The sequence below is a fragment of the Macaca thibetana genome, chromosome 19 (assembly GCF_024542745.1).
Source record: "Macaca thibetana thibetana isolate TM-01 chromosome 19, ASM2454274v1, whole genome shotgun sequence".
Lineage (NCBI taxonomy): Eukaryota > Metazoa > Chordata > Mammalia > Primates > Cercopithecidae > Macaca > Macaca thibetana.
The window spans coordinates 44194274-44217891 of record NC_065596.1 but is presented as its reverse complement, the minus strand read 5'-3'; the positions used below and the strand labels follow the sequence as shown (position 1 = coordinate 44217891).

Below are 23618 nucleotides of genomic sequence, written 5' to 3'. Positions count from 1 at the left end.
GCCTCCTCCATACCACACTGGGTCAGGAAGGCTTTCCCCTTCTACTCCTCAACAACCCTCAGTGCTGTCCCCAGTGTGCCTCCAACTGGGCTCCAAGTCAGCGCCCTCCTTCACTTCCCCACCATCCCAGGGCTACTTTCCCCCTGGGAGGTAATGGGTGGAACTAGAGGTGCAGCTCAGGTACATGGATCCTTATCAACGTCAGACATAAGTCAAGGTAAGGATTAGTTTGGCCAGTTCTTGAGAATCCAGATAGGTGTAGTGATTAATTTATTAAGTTTAGTCTAACCTTTCCTTTGACTTGACAAGGTGTTCTTGTAGTCCTAACGCATTGTTGTACTCCTGGTGAAAATACTCGAATCTTGAAAAGGCTAAGAAATATGCAGAGGAGATGGCCGGATGTAATCCTGACCATGTCATTTACTGGGTATCTGGTGAGGCAGTCCCAGAGCAGAACCCCCAGTAGGTTTATGCGGATGATAGGGACTGGTTAAGGATAAATCACTTCCTTAATTGCATGTCAGAGGAAATAAGGAAGTGTCAGACAAAACCAGTAAAGTATAATAAAGTAAAATAATTGCTCAGGAAGTGGATGAAAAATCCAGCTGTGTACCTTAATAGGCTCTCTGAGGCTTTCAGAAAGTATAGTAGCATAGACCCAAAGACCAGTGAAGGCCTAACACTTCTGGCCATGCATTTGTATAACCCACACTGTGCCAGACATTTGGGAAAAGCTTCAAAAGCTGGAAGCTGACCCTTAGACCTCTGAAGCAACATTGGTAGCAGAGGTCTTCAACATTTTTAACAATTGGGACCAGGCAGAGAAGTAGGAGAAAAACGAGAGAATTAAAAGACACACATTTTGGCTGCCATAATCACAGGCCCACCTTGAGGTGACCTTAGGTAACAGAGAAACCTGGATGGTGGGGCCAATTAAACCCCACCCAATGTTGGTGGAAATGGGGTGCAACCAGTGTGCTTACTGTAAGAAGAAGAGGCACTAAAGAAAGGACTGTCCATTGTTTTCTGGGAAGCCAGGATGGAGTGGACCTCCCCAACCCACTCCTCTTGTTACTGGCCTCTCAAATAAAAAGGCTACCCCCTTTGAATGAGGGGTTCTCAAATACTTATCTGCCTCCAGTCCTGAAGAGTTCCATCACCGTCACTACTGCGGAGCCTTGGGTCACCCTCAATATGGCAGGTAGGAAAAGTGAATTCCTTATGGATACCAGAGCCTCCTACTGTGTCCTGACCCACCCTGTTGGATCTCTGTTCAGTGCCAATTGTACGATGACAGGAACAGATGGTCAACCCAAGGTAAGACAGTTTACCTTTCCTTTGACTTGTAAAATTGGATCTAAGGCTATCACCCATTCCTTCCTATATGTCCCTGAGTGTCCCCTTCCTTTAATGGTTCATGACCTATTATCTAAGTTGGGAGCTTCAGTTTCCCTTCAGGGGAATGACATACAAGTCTCAGTGCTCCCTGAGAAAGGAATCCATTTACTGGCCCTTTTGGCTCCCCAAGATCAGAAGCTACCCCCAGTCCTAGAAAAGATACTGATTTGAGTGGAAAAGTCTGTATGGGATACCAACATTTCAGGACAGGTCATCAGTGAGGAGAATATTAAAATAAAGCTTAAGCCAGGCCTACCCTACCCGTGCAAGCCAAAAGACCATTTGAGGCCAGAAGCCCTACAAGGGATATGGCCCCTTCTGGAAACATTTACACAGAACAGACTAATTCAGTCCTGCAGTCCCCTTGTAATACACCAGTCCTGCCTGTGAAGAAACCAAAAAGAGAATACCACTTTGTTCCACACTTTAGAGTAGTGAATGACTCAGTTGTTCCCACTCATCCTTCAGTCCCTAATTCATACACACTCCTCTCAAATTCCTGAGTGCACACAGTTTTACACTGTGCTGGATCTAAAGGATGCTTTCTTTTATATATGCTGTATCCTGACTTCACCTACCTTTTTGCCTTTGAATGGAAGGATCCAGAGACCCAGGAAACTCCCCAATATACTTGGACAGTGCTACCCCAGGGGTTTCCAGATAGCCTCCACCTCTTTGGGCAAGCCCTGGAAGTCCTAATTCAGAAGCTAGGGCCTGTCCAAAGGCCAGTGACTTACTTTTAAAACCAACTGGACCCAGAAGCCCAGGGGTGGCCTGGCTCTCTTAGGGCAGTGGCAACCACCAGCCTCCTGGTCAGGGAGATCTCCAAACTCATGCTAGGCCAACCCCTTGAAGTTTATACTCCTTACTAGGTCCAGAATGTGTTGGAAATCAAAGGGAGCCACTGGCTAACTGGAGGAAGGTTAACTCAAAAATCAAGCCCCACTGTTAGAAACCTCAGACTTGACCTTAAAGATATATGAGTCCTTGAATCCTGCCACCATCCTTCCCTTACCTACCTTGGGGACACTGGAACACACCTGTGTGGAAACTTTAGAACAGATCTAGTTGGATAAATTTACGGGACACCCCTTGAGAGAATCCAGATGAAGAGTGGTTTACAGATGGGAGTTGTTTTGTAGAAAATGGAGCCTATAGGCCTGGCATGGTGGCATGCCACCACACCCAGCTGATTTTTTGCATTTTAGCAGAAATGAGTTTCACCATGTGGCCCAGGCTAGTCTTGAACTCCTTGACTCATGGTACACCTGTAATCCCAGCTACCCAGGAGGCTGAGACAGGAGAATTGCTTGAACCTGGGAGACAGAGGTTGCCTTGAGCCAAGATCGTGCCATTGCACTCCAGCCTGGGTGACAGAGCGAGACTCCGTCTAAAAAAAAAAAAGAAAATGGAACCTGGAAAGCAAGACGTGCTATTGTCAACGTTCGCTGGACCAGAGAGGCAAAATTACTTCCCCCAAGCACTTCAGCTCAGGAAGCAGAGCTCTAAGCCTTAGTTAAGGGCTCTCCAGCTTGGAGAAGGGAAGAGACTTAATATATATACTGATTCTAAGTATGGATTCCTAATGCTTCATGCTCCTGCAACTGGAAAGAGAGGAGAATGCTAATTGCCAGGAGCTCCCCGATAAAACACAAGGAAGCGATTTTATTCCTTCTTGAGGCATTCAGCTCTGCATTAGTCCATTCTCACACTGTTATAAAGACATACCTGAGACTGGGTAATTTATAAACAAAGGAAGTTTAATTGACTCACAGTTCTGCATGACTGGGAGGCTTCAGGAAACAACCATGGCAGAAGGTGAAGGGGAAGCAAAGAACGTCTTACATGGCAGCAAGAGAGTGAGTGAAGGAAGCCACACACTTAAGTTATCAGATCTCATGAGAACTCATGTACTATCATGAAAACAGCATTGGGGAAACTGCCCCTGTGATCCAATCACCTCCCACCAAGTACTTCCCTTGACATGAGGAGATTACAATTCAAGATGAGATTTGGGTGGGAGCACAGAGCCAGACCATATTAAGCTCCCTGCCCAAATAGCTGTTATATCCTGTAAAGGGGAAGAAAAAGACGATTTTTTAATCAGCCAAGGAAACAACCAGGCTGATAGAGCCGCCAAACAGGCAGCTCGAATGGGACCATTTTGGCCCTTGTAATTGGTCTCTCCACTTTGCCTTCAAATCCCCAGTACAGTCAAAAATTGAGCAGATGAAAGAGGGTATAATTTAGATGGTTAGGGTGTCTAGAAGATCAGCAACAATGCCTCTTCCTACCAGAGGCCGACCAATGGAAAGTCATCAAAAGCCTTCATGAGGCAACTCATTATGAGAGAGACTCACTATGGAATTTAATCCAAAATCTCCTCGTGGGCAAGGCTTTAAAAGCTACAGCATGACAGGCATGGTGGTTCACACCAGTAATCCCAGCATTTGGGGAGGCAGAGGCAGGAAGATTGCTTGAGCCCTGGAGATCAGGACCAGCCTGGGCAACATGGTAAGGCCCTGTCTCTACAAAAACATTTTTAAAAGTTATCTGGGCATGGCGGAATGCATCTGTGGTCCTAACTACTTGGGAAGCTGAGGTGGGAGGATTGCTCGAGCCCGGGAGGTTGAGGCAGCAGTGAGCCAAGATTGCACAATTGCACTCCAGCCTGGGTGACAAAGCGAGACCTTGTCTCAACAACAACAACAATAAAAGCCAAAGTGGGCTGAGTACAGTGACTCACACCTGTAAGCCCAGCAGTTTGGGAGGCTGAGGTGGGTGGATTACCTGATGTCAGGAGTTCAAGACCAGACTGGCCAACTTAGTGAAACCCCATCTCTACTAAAAATACAAAAATTAGCTGGGTGTGGTGGCAGGCACCTGTAATCCCAGCTACTCGGGAGGCTGGAACAGGAGAAATGCTTGAACCTGAGAGGCAGAGGCTGCAGTGAGCGAAGATTGTGCCACTGCACTGCTGCCTGGGTGACAGAGCAAGACTCAGTCTCAAAAAGTAAAAATAAAAAAGCCACAGTGGACTCTGTAACTCAAGTATGTGAAATTTGTCTTGGAAATAATTCCTGAGCCCATCCATTGACTCTGCCCCAGTGCAGCATAAGGGGACCTATCCTGGAGAAGACTGGCAAATTACACAGATACCCTCTAAAGGGGAATTCAAATATATTCTGATTTTTATAGACACTTTCACAGGTTGGGTGGAAACTTTCCCCATACAAACAGAAAAAGCAATTGAAGTTTGTAAATGACTGCTTAAAGGCCGGGTGCAGTGGCTCACGCCTGTAATCCCAGCACTTTGGGAGGCTGAGGTAGGTGGATCACCTGAGGTCAGGAGTTTGAGACCAGCCTGGCCAACATGGTGAAACCCCATCTCTACTAAAAATACAAAGATTAGCTGGGCGTGGTGGCACGGGGCACCTGTAATCCCAGCTACTAGGGAGGCTGAGGCAGGAGAATCGCTTGAACCCTGGAGGCGGAGGTTGCAGTGAGCTGAGATTGTGCCTTGCATTCCAGCCTGGGTGACAAGAGCGAGACTCTTGTCAAAAAAAAAAAAATAATAATAATAAATAATAATAAAAACCAAACCAAACAAACAAAAAGTAAATGGCTGCTTACACCAGGAATTCCTAGGTTTGGGCTTCCAGCCTTCCTACAAAGTGACAATAGGCTGTCTTTTATCACCTAGGTCACCCAAGGGCTGCCTAGCAGTCTTAGCATCCAATACAAACTTCACTCTGCCTGGTATCCTCAATCTTCCGGGAAAATTGAGAGAATGAATCAAACCCTTAAAAAGAACCTTGGCTACAGTATGCCAAGAAGCCCAGAAATCATGGATTAAGTGCCTCCCTCTTGCCTTACTAAGAATAAGATCCACCCCAAAGGGAAACTTAAACCTCAGCCCTTTTAAAATGACCTATTGGAGCAGTCTTTTCTCAAGACAAACTTGCTAATAGATGAAGACTTAAATCAGGCTTTGAAATACATTATCAACTTGGGAAAAGTTTAGCAGACAATATAATAATAAAATATTACCCTAGCTGGGTAAGATGGTTTTGGATCATTTCCCTATTAGCCCAGGTGCACAGGTCATACTCAGGATACGGTGAGGGTCTGGCATGAATCATGCTCCCACTGTACCCTCCTTTTTTTTTTTTTTAAGATGGACTCTCGCTCTGTCGCCCAGGCTGGAGTGCAGTGGTGCGATCTCGGCTCACTGCAACCTCCGTTTCCTGGGTTCAAGCAATTCTCCTGCCTCAGCCTCCCAAGTAGCTGGGACTACGGGCACATGCCACCACACCCGGCTAATTTTTTGTATTTTAGAGACAAGGTTTCACTGTGTTAGCCAGGATGGTCTCGATCTCCTGACCCTGTGATGTTCCCACCTCGGCCTTCCAAAGTGCTGGGATTACAGGCGTGAGCCACTGTGCCCAGCCACCGTACCCTCTTCTATCTTACTGTAACCTCTTCCTTTTAGTCTGGGTGCAGGGTGCCTGGAGTCACAGTAGCCCTAGGCATATAGTGGACCAGGTGAGGCAGGCCTTGGAAAGGCTAAGAATCTCTCTCAATTCTCTTGCTAATGTGGTGTTGGACAACTGCTTGGCCTTACCCTCCATAACTTGGTTCCTTCCTTTCTTAAGCCCTTATTAGCTATCTTTCTTCTTTTAATCTTTAAACCATGCTTCTTTAACCTGCTGGTAAAATTTGTGTCTTCCAGACTACAGTAGTTTCATGTGAAGTTAATCATCATGCAAGACTTCCAGATTACTTATTAGCTGAACAGGAAGATGTTTGTACAGTCACCAAACCTCCTGTTGCACTTGGATAAATACTACTGGGCAAGTAGAGGTTAACACCCAGGCAGTTTACAATCAGGAAAGTGTTTACACTCTTTTGGTAAAGGAGAGTCAACTTAGTGTATAGAATGTGTCAGATCAACCTTACCCTTGTAAGGCTTGTAACTTGGTTCCTCCCTTTCTTAAGCCTTTATTGGTTATCTTTCTTCTTTTAATATTTAAATTTTTTAATCTTTAAATTTTTAATTTTTAAACCATCCTTGTTTAACCTGCTGGTAAAATTCACATCTTTCAGACTATAATGCTTTCATGCCAAGTAAATGGTCTTGCCAGGCTTCCAGCCTGTTTCAGAGACCACTAGCCCAGAGCCATATCAGCCCCTTCAGCAAGCCACAAGAAATTCCTACTCCTTCTGGAAATAGATGTAGGGACTATGTCTATGCTTAGCAGAAAGTAGTTCCAGAAGAGACCTTTGCCCAAAACCCCCTTAAGAATAAGGAGAATGAAATCTCTTGGCTGGGAATGAGACTAAGACAGCTGGCTGGCTTCCTATTTTGAGGTAGTTTAGTGAAAAAGAACAAAAGCCCCTTACTCAAGCTGTAGCTTATCTGCAGCGGGATAATTAAGGAATCAGAGAGACCGAGGGGTTGAGGAGGAATTATGTAATTATTCAGGTGCACCGACCCAGTCGGGTTAACATCCAAAGGACTGAGCCCTGAACAAACAGTCAAGCTACCTTTTAAGCATTTCGTGGGGGCAGGGGAGATCTGTGCAGGGGGAAGCATATCACAGAAGTGAGAAACAAAGACAGTTATTCAATTGAGACATGCATTATATCATTTCTTACTTTTCAAGGAACAGCATGTTTTACCACTTGGGATCATCTGTCTAGTGACCTTGCAGCTGCACAGCTAGAGAAACAGAGTCTTCACAATGCCTGAGAAAGGTAGAGATAAGGCTCACTAGCCACAGAAAAACAGGCAGTTAATTTTAAAGGACTCCAGCTCTTTCTCTTCCTCAGGGGGAATTGGGTTTTCTTACATATAACTGAGTTTTGCTTACACATTCTTTATTTATTTTAATTCCTGTTCTATACCTAATCTCCAGCCAGTCAGTGTCAGAGGCCCAAGAAGCTATTAACCACAAGTTCCTGCTTTAGGGGGTTAGGGACTTCCCCAACAAGCTGCAGGAACAGCTTAAGTTTCAACTTATAGTGATATTTTCCTTATTTCAATGCTAAAAATCATGCTCAGAGGTAGAGATTTAAAATGCTAATGTTACATGCAATGTATGAAAAAGCATGTTGAACCATTGTGCAGGCACCAAGAAATCCCTTGTTAACACATGATGACAGGCACATCATGGCGTCTGGACCCCTACAAGACAGTTTGACTTGCTCCCTGTGGAGAGCAGCCTACCCTTTTCTTTTCACGGTGCTGACCTCCCTTTGTGCACAAACTAAAATAAACTTTCTTTTTTTTCTCTTTAATACTGTATCTGGTAATCTCACTTGATTTCTATCTTAGGAGACTACAAGAAGCCAGGGTAATGGTAACCTCTCTGTCAAAATGACATAGATTTATTTTTCCTGGCTCCTCTCTGCTAAAAACCCTGGAATGATAAGACATCCTTAAGAGGACTCTGAAACATAGAAAGAAGGAAAACTGGCAAGGGGCCTTAGAACTCGAGAAACATCTCAGTGGCCCACCATCTCTCAATTTCTCACCCAATGACAGGAGGTGGTCTAGATCCAGCGTCTCCCCAGCACCCTATCCAGCAGCAGAAAGCACCCAGGTAGGTGCTTTCCCCACCCTGGTGGATGGCGGAGATTAAGGAAGAACCTGCTGGCACCACCAGCCCAGGGAAGTACTCTCTACCCTTTTGTGCCAGTGTCTCTTACTCCTAACCTAGCAGTACCAAGCAGGCCCCAAGAAAATGCTTTCAACCTCTGTTATTGGTACTAACAGGAATTGGGTGTGAGCTCAACCAGCACCAGGCAAATGAAATAGACCAGAATACTAATGCAAGGGCTCTGAAAACTAAATTGTCATTGGAATCACAACACACAAAAGTAGGCCAGGACCTGCATGCTAACCTAAAGAGAGTGACTGCTAAAATAGAAGAGTTAAATAGGACCCAGGATCTCCTCTCATAATATCAGAAATGTCCAGGATCTAATTAAAAAATCATAAATAATATGAACAACCAGAAAAATCACAACTTGAATGAGAAAAGCCAATAAACAGTCTATCACTGAGATTAATCAGATTTTGGAATTATCTGACATAGATCTAAAGTAGCCATCATAAAAATGTTTCACCAAACAAGTACAAAATTCCTTGAAAAGATGGGAAAAAAGGAAAATCTCACCAGAGAAATGGAAAATATGCTTTTAAAGAACCAAATGGAAATGATAAAACTGAAAAATATAATAACTAAAATAAAAACTCTGTGGAAAGGCTCAAGAGCAGAATAACCATGACAAAGGAAATAAGAAGTGAACTTGAAGATAGAACAATAAAAATTACCCAATCCAAAAAACAGAGGGACAATCAACTTTAAAAAAGAGAAATAAAATGACTAACAAGGGCTCAGAGAACCTGCAGGACAATTACAAAATAGCTAACATTTATATTAACAGATTAACAGAAGGAGAAAAGAAAGTGGGGCTGAAAAATAGTTGAAGAAATAATGACCAAACCTTCCCAAATTTGGCGAAAGACATAAACCTACAGATGCAAGAAACTAAACAGAATAAATCTGAGGGACTCCATGCCAAAACACAGTATAACTAACTTATGAAAACAAAGGCAAACAAACAATAAAACTATCTTGGAAGCAGCTAGAGAGGAATTATAAATTGTCTATGGGGAACACCGATAAAATGACAACAAATTTCTTATCAAAACCATGGAGAAGAAAGCCTGGAACAATACTCTTCAAGGGCTGAAAGAAAATAACTATCTGCTGAGAATCTTTTTTTTTTTTTTTTTTTTTTTGAGACGTAGTCTTGCTGTGTCCGTCCCCCAGGCTGGAGTGCAGTGGCGCGATCTCGGCTCACTGCAAGCTCCGCCTCCCGGATTCACGCCATTCTCCTGCCTCAGCCTCCTGAGTAGCTGGGACTACAGGCGCCCACTACCGCGCCCAGCTAATTTTTTGTATTTTTAGTAGAGTCGGTGTTTCACCGTGGTCTCGATCTCCTGACCTTGTGATCCGCCCGCCTCGGCCTCCCAAAGTGCTAGGATTACAGGCGTGAGCCACCGCGCCCGGTTTTTTTTTTTTTTTTTTTGAGACAGAGTCTCGCTCTGTCCTCCAGGCTGGAGTGCAGTGGTGTGCTCTTGGCTCACTGCAACCTCCATCTGCTGAGTTCAAGTGATTCTCCTGCCTCAGCCTCCCAAGTAGCTAGGACTACAGGCGCCTGCCACCATGCCCGGCTAACTTTTGTACTTTTATTAGAGACAGGGTTTCACATGTTAGCCAGGCTGGCCTGGAACTCCTGACCTTGTGATCTGCCCACCTCAGGCCCCAGTGCTGGGATTACAGGCATAAGCCCCTGCACCCAGCCAAGAATCTTATATCCAGCAAAATTATCTTTGGGGAATGAAGAAGAAATGAAAAGCTTTTAGATGAAGGAAGACTACAAGACTTTGTCATCAGCAGAATTATTTTTAAAGAATGATTAAAGGAAGTTCTCCAAACTCCAAATGTTATGGGAAAAGGCTCAGAACTTCAGAAAGGAAGGAAGAATAGCAGAATGGACAAAAATATTGATAAATATAGCAGATTACCCTTCTCATGAGTTTTTAAAAGTCGTAGTTGGTTGAAGAAAAAATTATAGTATCATCTGATGTCTATAGGAAGAGACAATACTTAAAATAGTTATATATGAATATACACACATGTATAGGTGGGAGGGTAAAAGGATGTATATGGATGTAAAGTTTCAACACTTCAATCAAAGTGGTAAAATATCAATAAGTTGGATTATAATCAGTTATGTATATTGTAGTACTAGAGCAAGTGCTAAGAAAATTCTACAAATTATGTATTCAAAAATAAATCAAAATGGAATGCTAAAAATTGCTCATATAACTGAAAGGAATGCAAGAAAAAATAAGAATGAGAAACGGAGCAAATGGAAGATGAATAATAAAATGATAAACTTAAGTCTAAACATATCAATAACTACTTTAAATGTAAATAGTCTATCTACTTACATGAAATAAAAGACCAGAGATAGGTAGAGTGAATTTTAAAAAATGACCCAAGTAGATACTGTCTCCAAAAAGCTTTACTCCAAATATAACAACATAGGTAGGTTGAAAATAAAATAATAGAAAAAATATTAATTTTATTAATTTATATTATTATAAATATAAATTTTAGGCTGGGCATGGTGGCTCATCCCTATAATCCCAGCACTTTGGGAGGCCAAGGTGGGTAGATCACTTGAGGTCAGGAGTTCAAGACCAGCGTGGCCAACATGGTGAAACCCTGTCTCTACTAAAAATACGAAAATTAGCCAGGCGTGGTCATGGGTGCCTGTAATCGCCGCTACTTGGGAGGCTGAAGCAGGAGAATTGCGTGAACCTGGGAGGCAGAGACTGTAGTGAGCTGAGCCCATGCCCTTGCACTCCATCTTGGGCAACAGAGTGAGACTCTGTCTAATATATATATATATACACACATACATATTTTTTAAATATAAATTTTTAAAAGGAAGGAAATACTATATTAATATGAAAATATTTTCCTTCAGCGCAAAAAACATTGCTAAAAACAAAGGATCATTCTTCCAAGACATTGCAATCCTAAGGTATATGTACCAAACAACAGAGATTCAAGTACATGAAGCAAAAACTGATAGAGCTGAAAAGTGAAATAGACAAGTCCACAAATATAGTTGGGGAATTAAAAACCTCACTCTCACCAAATTGATAGAACTGTGATTGATAAAATATGTGAGAATATCAAAGAACTGAATAACAGCATCAATCAACAGGATCTAATTGATATTTATAGAATGCTCTATTCAACAATAGACAAATCCACAAATACATTTGGGAAATTCAAAGCCTCGCCCTTGTTAACTAACAACAACAACGACGACGACAAAGTAGTTCTTTTGTTTCATTGATTTTCTCATGTTCAGTTTTATTAATCTCTGTTCTTTATTATTTCCTTTCTTCTGCTTTGTGTTTGTTTTGGTCTTTTACTACTTTCTTGTGTAAGAGCTTAGATTATTGGTTTGAGAACTTTCCTCTTTCCTAATGTAAATATTTAATGCCATACATTTCCCTTTAGCTATATCCCACATATTTTGAAATATCTTCTTTTCATTTTCATTTAATTCTATGTATTTTTGATACTTCCTGTTTGGCCCATGGATTATTTAGAAGTGAGTTGCTCAATATCCTTGTGAGTGGAGATTTCCCTGTTTTTCTGTTATTAATTTCAAGCTGATTCCATTATGATCAGAGAACATCTCCTATAGAATTTCAATTATTATAGGCAGAGAGGAAGTGTGAATGTCAAATGTTACAGGGAAGGAACTAGAGGCAAGTGGCAAATAATGGGTCATTGGAGAGTTTAGAAAAACATTCAGTGCCTATGGAAGTCAGATTGTGGGATCCAGAGCATAAAGGAATTAAGTTAGAAATTGCCGGCCGGGCGCGGTGGCTCACGCCTGTAATCCCAGCACTTTGGGAGGCCGAGACGGGCGGATCACGAGGTCAGGAGATAGAGACCATCCTGGCTAACACGGTGAAACCCCGTCTCTACTAAAAAAAAATACAAAAAACTAGCAGGGCGAGGTGGCGGGCGCCTATAGTCCCAGCTACTCGGGAGGCTGAGGCAGGAGAATGGCGTGAACCCGGGAGGCGGAGCTTGCAGTGAGCTGAGATCCGGCCACCGCACTCCAGCCTGGGTGACAGAGCGAGACTCCGTCTCAAAAAAAAAAAAAAAAAAGAAAGAAAAAGAAAGAAATTGCCCACAAGCCTGCATTTAGCTGGAGAGAGTACATTCTCTCCCACTGTGCTCAGGTCTGTAAAGCCAAGACTAGTCAGAGGGGCCCAGGGGTCTGGGATGGTGTAGCCAGTGCACATGTTGCAGGGAGACTAGTCAGAGGGGCCCAGGGGTCTGGGATGGTGTAGCCAGTGCACATGTTGCAGGGAGACTAGTCAGAGGGGCCCAGGGGTCTGGGATGGTGTAGCCAGTGCACATGTTGCAGGGAGACAGAGGCAGATAAGCAGAGAGAGGCCGAAAGACTCAGATACACAAATACCCTTGCTTGGGCTCAGAGCAAGGCTGCCAGTGGAGAGATGGATGCGATTTCTCTGACCATAAGGAAGTGTCCTAAGAGTTTATTTCCCGGGTCACCAAAGGGTTTCCTGAGAATTGATATAATACAGGATAAGGCACAGGGCTGTGTACACACACACACACGCACACACACACACACACACACCACTTGGGCCTTAATAGGAGTGAGAAAGAAGACCAAAGGGGATTGTCACAGAGTATTAATTTGTGAGATCTCCCACCACAACCACCCCATTTCTGGGGAGTCTGGCTGTGGAGAGCGATGATGAATTTTGAAGGCAGGAAGCTTCTTTCTGTGATCAACCAGGGGAACCCCCAAGGCTTAAAGAGAATTGAGAGCCAGAAACACCCATGAAACTCACCCTGATTCTTTCCCTTCACCTCCCATTTGTCTCTGAGTGCCTCAAACTACAAGACAGGTATCGCATACAGAGGATCTTATTTTCTTTTTTCTTTTTCTCCCCAGGTCAGAGTGCAGTGGCATGATCACGGCTCGCTGCAGCCTCAGACTCCTAGGATCAAGCAATCCTCCCACCTTAGCCTCCTGAATGGTGGAGACTACAGGTGCACGTCACCACACTCAGTTTATTTTTGTATTTTTTATAGAGAAAGGGTCTCACGATGTTGCCCAGGCTGGTCTTGACCTTGTGGCCTCAAGTGATCCTCCTGCCTCAGCCTCCCAAGTAGCTGGGACTACAAGTGTGCACCATCTGCCTGGCTAATTTTTGTATTTTTTGTAGATACAGGGTCTCACTATGTTGGTCTTGAACCAGGCTGGTCTCAAACTTGTGGCCTTAAGCAATCCTCCTGCCTTGGCCTCCCAAAGTGCTGGAATTACAAGCTGAGCCACTCTGCCTGACCTCACACAGAGAATTTTCACATCTTGGTTTGCAATTGCTGTTTCCGCCTAGGAATCCTGACGTCTCCTTCTCCCAGTCCTTATCTCTTTCAGGGACCCAACAGCCCCTTCCACCAACTTTTAGACCCCTCAGGGACCCCGGCATCCTTTTCCCAAAGCTTCCATTTCCTGTGGGTCCCCTGCTCCTGCTTGTTTCTTGTTATCTCTGGCTTTTAGTCTCCTATTTACTCACTTCATTTTCCTGGTTGACTGTATGTCCCAGTCAACTCTGAGCCTTTATCTTTCCCTCCAGGAATGTGCCTTGGATGGGCCTGGGGATTGGTCGGAGCTCCAGGGAGAGAGAAGCCCCCACACCCACTCTGGCCTCCCAGAGGCCCAGGATCCTGTGATAAGAGAGGAGGAGCCCCAGAGGCAGCAGCTGCTAGGGTGTTGGTCCAAGAGGGCACCCAGGCTTTGCAGCTGTTGGTCCCAGGGGAGACTCCCCTGGCAAACAATGAGATCCTGGGTCAGGGAGAAGGCAGGCAGGGCATGGGTCAGGCCAGCTCCTCAGAGGAGCTGACTCCAGATGAGAAAGCCCAACTTTCACCTCATTCTTCTGCTCCTTGTGTGCAACCTAGACCTCCACCTCCCATCTCAGGCAAATTCTGGGGTGATGGAGAGGCACAGAGTCCCCTAAACCTGTTCAGCTAGCCCCTGCTAAGAGCAAACCCTCCCTACACACAAAAATACCCCCCCAAACCAACAGGTCCTGGCTCTTCCTTGGTCCCCACAGGCTGGGGAGTCCCTGGCCACCTATATCCTATTTCCAGGGGCAGGTGTCTGGAATCAGAAGTGGAATCCGGGTGTCTGTGTGGAACCGGGAAACAGAGGCTATTGTCCCTTCTTCACATATCGCCTCAGCCCCAGTGCCCACCTGCATGCTGGCCTGCACCCGCACCAGAAGAGGCTGCCCCCCAGCTCTACAGTCTTTGAAAATTTCTTTACATCTCTGGGACATAAAGATGCCCAGAGAAGCTGGTTTTGGTGTTCCCGTTTTGCAGATGAGAAACTGCAAAGGCCCCACTGGGCTTTGGTGGAGGTCTTGTGTCCCACTCCATAACCTCAGACTCCTGCCCATCCCAGACACCTGCCCCTAGTGGTGTCTGGAAGCAGGATGTGGGTGGCTAGGGACTCCCCAGCCTGTGGGGACTGAGGAGGAACCAGGACCCGGATATGGGTCCCTCATTGTTGTTCCTGGCAGGAGCCAAAGGAAGGAATCTAGCCACTAAACCAGCAGATATGACCACATGCCACCTCCCCCCTCGCTGCCCACACCCCCACCCCACCCTACCTCCACCCAGGGACCCAGGTGCTCAGCTTCCTGCTCCCCAGCTGTCTCCCTCAGAGACCCCACCCTTCCAGGACCAAACTTTCCAGAAGGCGTCCAGGGAGTGGCCAGGAGCCATCCTCACTTCCTTCTTGGAACCCAGGCATCCAGAATCACCATCCCTCCTTCCCAGGCCTTCACGGTTTCCCATTTCATCTGGCCCTAAGGATGGCAGCCTCCTCCAGGAAGTTGGCATCATCTGCCTGGCACGTGGCCCAGGGTGTGGCCTGAGGGGACCAGAAACTCCACTATATAGCCCTGCCACAGGGCTGGCCCTGCAGCTCCAGGGACCTGCAGGTGAGAAGGGCTGGGGTCCCCTTTGGAAGTGGAACAGCAGGTCCCCTACTCTTGCTCCTGGCTTTAGGCCTCCTCATCCTACCCCTAGACCCACAAGACAGCCAACTCCCCACCCCGTCCCTGGCTACTGCCCTCCCCACCCGACCTCCAGACCCACTGGACAGCCAGCCTCCCCTATACACACACTGGTCCTTGGATCCATACCCCCGGTCCAATCTGCCTGACTTCTTTCCCCACCTCAGCCTTCATGGTCCCAGGTGGCCCTTGTCATGAGAGTGGGCCCTTCTGCCGAGGACAGTCTCCAGCAGAGGCAGTGACTCAGCCTCCTATGATCCCTTCTCTTTTCCTACTGCAGCCATGGGTGCCCTGTGGAGCTGGTGGATACTCTGGGCTGGAGCAACCCTCCTGTGGGGTAAGTCAGACCAAGACCCTCTCCATGTCCTTGTTCCAATCTGGGGAACTCTGCCTGGGTCCACGCCTTCCATGTGTGCCTCCTCCACATGTCACCCCAGGCTAGCTGAGGCAGGAGAGAGGCCCTTAGGCTCTGCAGAGGGATGTGGTAGAATTCACCGATTCTCACCCTTTTCTGGATGGGAGCACTGGTGAAAACCTTAGTCCCCAAACTCAAGTGTGCACAAACTGTCTTGGTTTTCTGCAACTCATCTAAGGTTTTGACTCTGAGCCTCATTCTGCTGAGTTGATGGAAAATTTCACAAAAGTCGTTTTTGGAGGGTGTCGTCCCCAATTCTCCCAGGGATGTGTCCGGAAGTAAAATTTTAGCCAAAGTACTGGGGGGAGGATGGGATATGAGGGCCCTCTAGTCACCAGTCAGCATCCATCTAGGCTACTTTTGAAATGTCCATTTTCCCTGATCCCCTGGCCCCCTGGGATATCCTTCAAGATCCCCTTTATAAGGAAGGTGGTCATTACATAGTCCCCGCCCCCCCCCCCCCCTCTCTTCAAGATTCCTTAGACCTCTCTCTCTCTCTTCTCAGCTCCAGGGATGCTCTTCCTAGTTGGGGGTGGTCAGAAGCCTTCACTACCATCTATTTCTAGGAGACAATTCATCCACCCTTCCATAATCCCCTTCTTCTCTTTATCCCCTTTTCACAAACCCCCAAGTCCCATTATTATTGTTATTAGTAGTAGTAGTAGTAGTAGTAGTATTTGAGATGGAGTTTCGCTCTTGTTGCCTAGACTGGAGTGCAATGGTGCAATCTCAGCTAATTGCAACCTCCACCTCCTGGGTTGAAGTGATTCTCCTGCCTCAGCCTCCCTGGTTGCTGGGACTACAGGCGCCCCACGCCACCATGTCTGGCTCATTTTGTATTTTTAGTAGAGATGGAAATTCACCATGTTGGTCAGTCTGGTCATGAACTCCTGACCTCAAGTGATCCACCCGCCTTGGCCTCCCAAAGTGCTGGGATTACAGGCGAGAGCCACCGCGTCTGGTCCCTACAAGTCCTATTAAGATAAAAATCAGTTGGGTGCAGTGGGTCACGCCTGTAATCCCAGCACTTCAGGAGGCTGAGGCAGGAGGATCACTTGAGCCCAGGAGTTCAAGACCAGCTTGGGCAACAAAGTGAGACCCTGCCTCTAGAAAAAATAAAAAAAAAATGAGCCAGGCACATAGTGCGTGTCTGTGGTCCCAGCTATACTGGAAGCTGAGACAGGAGGATCCCTTGAGCCCAGGAGGTTGAGGCTGCAGTGTGTTGTGTTTAAGCCACTGCACTCCAGTTTGCAAAAAGATGAAAATCATGCATACACCAGCAGCAGAGTACATTCACCTTGAGCCCCAAACTGCTTTAAAACAATTGTGGGTTGGAGATTTCACATGAAAATTCAGATAGCCAGTTTCTCTTTAAAAACAGAAAGAACATCCAGGCGTGGTGGCTCACGCCTGTAATCCCAGCACTCTGGGAGACCGAGGCAGGTGGATCACCTGAGGTCAGGAATTTGAGACCAGACTGGCCAACATGGTGAAACCATGTCTTTACTAAAAATACAGAAATTAGCCGGGCATGGAAACCAGGAGGCGGAGGTTGCAGTGAGCCGAGATCGTGCCACTGCACTCCAGCCTGGGTGACAGAGTGAGACTCCATCTCAAAGGGGGGAAAAGAAAGAAAAAATACACAAGTTAGCTGTGCATGGTGGCGCATGCCTGTAGTCCCAGTACTCAGGAGGCTGAGGCAGTAGAATCACTCGAACCTGAGAGGCAGAGGTTCTGGAGAGCCGAGATCACGCTACTGCACTCCAGCCTGGGTGACAGAGCGAGACTCCGTCTCAAAAGAAAAAGAAAAAAGAAAAACAGAAAGGTCTTACAATTTAAAAAAGCTCACATTCTTTCATTATAACAGTTGAAAGCTAGTCCCAACAACCCACTTTATTTTTTTTTACTAGTTTATATATTTTTAAAATTTTTAATTTTTATGGGTACATAGTAGTTGTCTGCATTTATGGAGTACCTGTGATATTTTGATACAGGCATACAGTGTATAATGATAAAATCAGGGTAACTAGGGCATCCGTCACCTCAAGCATTTGTCATTTCTTTGTGTTAGGAAAATTCCAATTCCACTCTCAGTTATTTTAAAATATACCATAAATTATTCTCAATAATAGTCATCCTGTTCCGCTACCAAATACTGGATTTTATCCATTTTATCTAACTGTTTAACTGTATTTTTGTTTCCATTAAACATATATGCTTATCCCCCACTCCCCACTATCCTTTCCAGCCTCTGGTAACCATCATTTTCACTCTCTATTTCTTTTTTCTTTTTCTTTTTTGTGAGCAACAGGGCTGTTTATTTCACCTGGGTGCAGGCGGGTTGAGTCCGAAAAGAGAGTCAACAAAGGGTGGTGGGATTATCATTGGTTCTTATAGGTTTTGGGATAGGTGGTGAAGTTAAGAGCAATGTTTTAGGGGCAGGGGGTGAAGCTCACCAAGTACATTCTCAAAGGTGGGGAGAATTACAAAGAAACTTCTTAAGGGTGGGGGAGATTATAAAGAACCTTCTTAAGGGTGGGGGAGATTACAAAGTACATTGATCAGTTAGGGCAGGGCAGAAACAAATCACCATGGTGGAATGTCATGAGTTAAGCTATTTTCACTTCTGTGGATCTTCAGTTGCTTCAGGCCATCTGGATGTACACATACAGGTCGCTGGGGATATGATGGCTTAGCTTGGGCTCGGAGTCCTGACATTCTTGTCTTCTTACATTAATAAGAAAAATAAAACAAAATAGTGGTAAAGTGTTGTGGCAGCGAAAATTTTTGGGGATGGTATGGAGAGATAATGGGCGATGTTTCTCAGGGCTGCTTCGAGCAGGATTAGGGGCAGCATGGGAACCTACAGTGGGAGAGATTCAACTGAAGAAAGATTTTGGGGTAAGGGGTGATATTGTGGGGTTGTTAGAAGGAGCATTTGTCATATGGAATTATTGGTGATGATGGCCTGGATGCGGTTTTGTATGAATTGAGAAACTAAATGAAAGATCCAAGGTCCAAATAAAAGGAGAAAAACAGGTATTAAAGGACTAAGAATTGGGAGGACCCAGGATGTCCAATTAGAGAGTGTCCAAGGGGTTCAACGCTATTGTTTGCTTGGTTGGCGAGTTTTTGGGCTCTATCCTTGAGTTTTTTTATGTTGTCATATACCAGGTCAGATTGATTTAGGTAAAAACAACATTCTTCATTTAAAAATATACAGAGTCCCCCCGGCTTTCTTTTTAGCAATGAGTAAGTCCGGGCCTCCTCGAATTTGGAGGAAAGAGAAATGCAAAGCTAGCGATTGTTTGTTAAAGAAGGATTAGAGACGGCTAGGAGAGAGTGAGATTGATAGTGTGGTGGAGATAGCTGGGGAGAGGTAGAGAGTAGCATAAGAATGGGAACGAGAATAAGAGTAAGTATAAAAGTAAAAAATAGGACTTCATCAGGGTGAAAGTATTGGAGTGTACTGAAGATCTTCTATCCACTTAAAGAGAGACTTAAGGGTGGAAGTTTGAGGTAAAACCAGGAGCCACTGAATACCAAGAGCCTGAGAAACTGCTTAGGTGATTTGACTAGTAAAGGCTGGTCCATTATCGGACTGTATAGAGGTAGGAAGGCCAAACTAAGGAATTATGTCTGACAGAAGGGAAGAAATGACCATGATGGACTTCTCAGACCCTGTGGGAAAGGGCTCTACCCATCCAGTGAAAGTGTCTATCTAGACCAAGAGGTATTTTAGTTTCCTGACTAAAATGGTATGTGAGTAAAGTCAATTTGCCAGTCCTGGGCAGGGTCAAGTCCCCAAGCTTGATGTGTAGGGAAGGGAGGGGGCCTGAACAATCCCTGAGGAGTAGTAGAATAGCAGATGGAACACGGAGAAGTGATTTCCTTAAGGATAGATTTCCACGATGGAAAGGAAATGAGAGGGTCTAAGAGGCGGGCTAGCAGCTTGTAACCTACATGGAAGAGGTTATGAAATGACGATAGAATAGAATGGGCCTGTGAGGCTGGAAGGAGATATTTTCCTTGGTCTAAGAACCATTTGCCTTGTGTGGGAAGAGATTGATAGGTGGAAGTTTCAGTCGGGGAGCAGGTAGGAGTGACGAGATGAGGAGGAGAAAAACTGGCTATGAGGGACAGAAGTTGGAAAGCTAGCTGCTTTTTTAGCTACCTTATCAGCATAAGTGTTGTCCTGAGTGACGGGATCTGATGCCTTTTGATGGCCCTTGCAGTGAATGACTCCAGCTTCCTTTGGAAGTAAAGCGGACTTGAGAAGAGTTTTTATTAAAGAGGGATTAATGATGGAGGACCCTTGTGTAGTGAGGAAACTTTTCAGCTCGTAAAACAGCATGGTGGTGCAAGATATGGGGTCAGTATAAATATTGACTCGTAGTCCCTTTACAAGAGTGAGGGCCCAAATTAAGGCAATGAGTTTGGCTTGCTGAGAGGTAGTGGAGGGGGTCAGAGCAGTAGCCTCAATGATAGATGTAGAAGATACTATAGCATAGCCTGCCTTTGCTGGTGAGTGGCGATTAGGCCTGGGGGAACTGCCATCAATAAACCAAGTGTGATCAGGGTGAGGAACAGGAAAGAAGGAACTATGGGGAAATGGAGTGAATGTCAGGTGGATCAGAGAGGTACAGTCATGGGGGTCAGGTGTGGTATCCGGAATAATGTGGGAGGCCGGATTGAAGTCTGGGCCAGGAACAATGGTAATTGTGAGACTCAACAAAGAGTGAGTATAGCTGAAGGAGCCAGGGAGCAGAAAGTATATGCGTCAGGTGTGAGGAAGAAAATAGATTTTGGGAATTATGAGAGCTGTAGGGAATGAGTTGAGCATAGTTTGTGATTTTGAGGGCCTCTAAAACTATTAGGGCGGCGGCAGCCACTGCACAGAGACATGATGGCCAGCCTAAAACAGTAAGGTCAAGTTATTTGGACAAAAAGGCTACAGGGCGTGGTCCCGGTCCTTGTGTAAGAATTCCGACTGCACAGCCCTGCACTTCGGCTGTGTGTTATGAAAAGCGTTGGGATGAGTCAGGGAGAGCTAGTGTGGGGACAGTCTCTAAAGCTGTCTTCAAGGAACAGAAAGAGGAGTGGGGAAAGGATTTAGGATCTATGGGGTCAGCTAGGTTTCCTTTTGTGAGTTTATATAATGGTTTCGTTAGGATTGCAAAACTAGGTATCCAAAGGCGGAAGTACCTAACCATGCCTAGGAAGGAAAGGAGTTGTTTTGTAGAAGGGGTTTGGGTTTGGGAGATTAGCCGTTCATGATCAGCAGGGAGAGCACGTGTGTTTTCATAAAGAATTATGCTGAGATAGGTAACAGATGAGGAAGAAATTTGGGCTTGACTGAAGTAATGGGGGCTGTCTGTGAAGCCTTGCGGCAGTACAGCCCAGGTAATTTGCTGAGCCTGATGGGTGTCAGAGTCAGTCCAAGTGAAAGCGAAGAGAGGCTGGGATGAAGGGTGCAAGGAATAGTAAAGAAAGCATGTTTGAGATCCAGAACAGAATAATGGGTTATGGAGGGGTTGCGGAGGGAGCTATCGAGGATAGGAGAGTATATGACTTTGGCACCATGGGGTGGATAGGTAAGACAATTTGGTTGATAAGGTACAGATCCTGAACTAACCTGTAAGCCTTGTCTGGTTTTTGGACAGGTAAAATGGGGGAATTGTAAGGAGAGTTTATAGGCTTTAAAAGGCCATGCTGTAACAGGCAAGTGATAACAGGCTTTAATCCTTTTAAAGCGTGCTGTGGGATAGGATATTGGCGTTGAGCGGGGTAAGGGTGATTAGCTTTTAATGGGATGGTAAGGGGTGCATCATTTGTCACCAAGGAGGGAGTAGAGGTATCCTGTACTTGTGGATTAAGGTGGGGAGATACAAGGAGAGGATGTGAAGGAGGCTTTGAACTGGGGCAAAAGGTGGCAATGAGGTGTGGCTGTAGCCCAGGAATAGTCAGGGAAGCAGATAATTTAGTTAAAATGTCTCAACCTAATAAGGGAACTGGGCAGGTGGGGATAACTAGAAAGGACTGAATAAAAGAACGTTGTCCAAGTTGGCACCAGAGAGGGGGAGTTTTAAGAGGTTTAGAAGCCTGGCCGTCAATACCCACAACAGTTATGGAGGCAAAGGAAACAGGCCCTTGAAAAGAAGGTAATGTGGAGTGGGTAGCCTCTGTATTAATTAAGAAGGGGACAGACTTACCCTCCACTGTAAGAGGTACCGAAAGCATCTGTGATGATCCTGTAGGCTTCTGAGGCAATCGGGCAGTGTCAGTCTTCAGCTGCTAAGCGGAGATCTGAGGAGTCAGTCAGAGCCTTGGGCCAGCTGGACAGCCCAGTTTCCAGTGGGGTCCCGCACAGATGGGACATGGCTTAGGAGGAATCCCGGGCTGCAGACATTCCTTGGCCCAGTGGCCAGATTTCTAGCACTTGAAGCAAGATCCTGGGGGAGGAGGTCCTGAAGGAACGCCTGACCGCTGTGGCTTAGGTGTTTTGAAGTTTTTGTGTGCTGGAGATATGGCTGGGGTTTCTCTCACAGCAGAGGCAAGTAATTGCAACTCTTCTCTACTATTGTACACCTTGAAGGCGAGGTTAATTAAGTCCTGTTGTGGGGTTTGAGGGCCAGAATTTAATTTTTGGAGCTTTTTCTAATGTCAGGAGCTGATTGGGTGATAAAATGCATATTAAGAATAAGGCAGCCTTCTGGCCCCTCTGGGTCTAGGACGGTAAAGCTGCTAAGCGGGCCATGAACTGGGCTGGGTTCTTTACCTTGGGTAGTTTCTTTAAATTTGTCATAATTAACAACTTTGTAAAGCCCTTCAACTGCCTTTTTAAGCCCTTCAACTAGGCAGGAAACCACGTAATCTCGCGTAGCTATACCTGGGGAATTGGCCTGATAGTTCCATTGGGGATCTCCTCGGGGAACTGCTCTAATGCCTTCCTAGAGGTCTGGCTCATGAAGCTGGCAGTTGTCAGCATGAGACTGGGCTAGAGAAAAAGCTCTTTCCGGTTCATCTGGGGAGAGGGTAGAAGTTAGGATGACATTTAAGTCACTCCAGGTTAAACTGTAGGACAGAGTTAGATATCGGAATTCCTGTATATATTTAGTGGGGTCTGATGAGAAAGAGTCTAAACGCTAGCTGATTTGGGAAAGGTCTGATAGAGAAAAAGGCCCTGTACCCTGACTATGCCTTCAGCTCCAGCCACCTCTCTAAGAGGAAATTGTTGGGTAGGTGGAGGAGGGCTAGTCGCTGAACGAAACTGTAAACCAGACCGGGTGTGAGGAGGGGAGGTGATAGAAAGATTATAGGGTGGGGGAGCAGAGGCTGAGGAAGAATTGGGACCTGACTCGACCTGGCAAGGAGCAGCCTGGAGAAAAGGGGAGACGTCAGATGAGTCTGTAGAAAAGAAGGATTCAAAGGACTCGGAGCTTGGGGTGGAGACTGAAGGAACAGACAGGAGAGAAAGAAGAAAGAAGAAATATTTGGGACAAGTTGCATTGGGAGCAGAGACTAGGGAGGAACCAATGTGTAAAAGAATGCCTGGACGTCAGGTACTTCAGACCATTTGCCCATTTTTCGACAAAAATTACCTAGATCTCGTAGGATGGAGAAATCAAAAGTGCCGTTTTCTGGCCATTTAAAACCATTGTTGAGTTTGTATTGGGGCCAAGCGGTGTTGTAGAAGAAAATAAGACGCTTAGATTTTAGGTCAGGCGAGAGTTGAAGAGGTTTTAAGTTCTTGAGAACACAGGCTAAGGGAGAAGAAGGAGGAATGGAGGGTGGAAGCTTGCCCATAGTGAAGGAGGCAAGTTTAAAGAGAAGGGTAGAGACACGGAGAAGGGGGTGGGGAGCAGCCCTGGGCTGCAACGTGGGTGAGCAGCCAAAGCAGGTGTCCCCGCAGTTGACTTGCCACCAAGGGAACGTGGGTAAATGATCAAGGCAGGCATCCCCACGGAGATCAGACACCAATGGAAAGTGGGTGAATAATCAGAGAGGCGTCCCCGCAATGATTAAATACAAAGGGAAGGCTGCCTTCCGGAGTCTGTGACCGGCAGCGGAGTTTTG

The 23618-nt window shown here is 45.7% G+C and overlaps 2 protein-coding genes across 2 annotated transcripts in view; one reads left to right on the top strand and one right to left on the bottom strand.

Annotated features, from left to right (window-relative positions):
• Positions 1-23618, bottom strand: part of PSMC4 (proteasome 26S subunit, ATPase 4) — a 227474-nt gene that overhangs the window by 26889 nt on the left and 176967 nt on the right. The window lies entirely within an intron of this gene.
• FCGBP (Fc gamma binding protein) overlaps positions 15408-23618 on the top strand; it is a 94903-nt gene continuing 86692 nt past the window's right edge. Inside the window, 1 exon segment of the mRNA XM_050769390.1 lies at positions 15408-15464. Within this exon segment, the coding sequence (XP_050625347.1) occupies positions 15410-15464 (55 nt within the window). The 5' untranslated portion in view covers positions 15408-15409.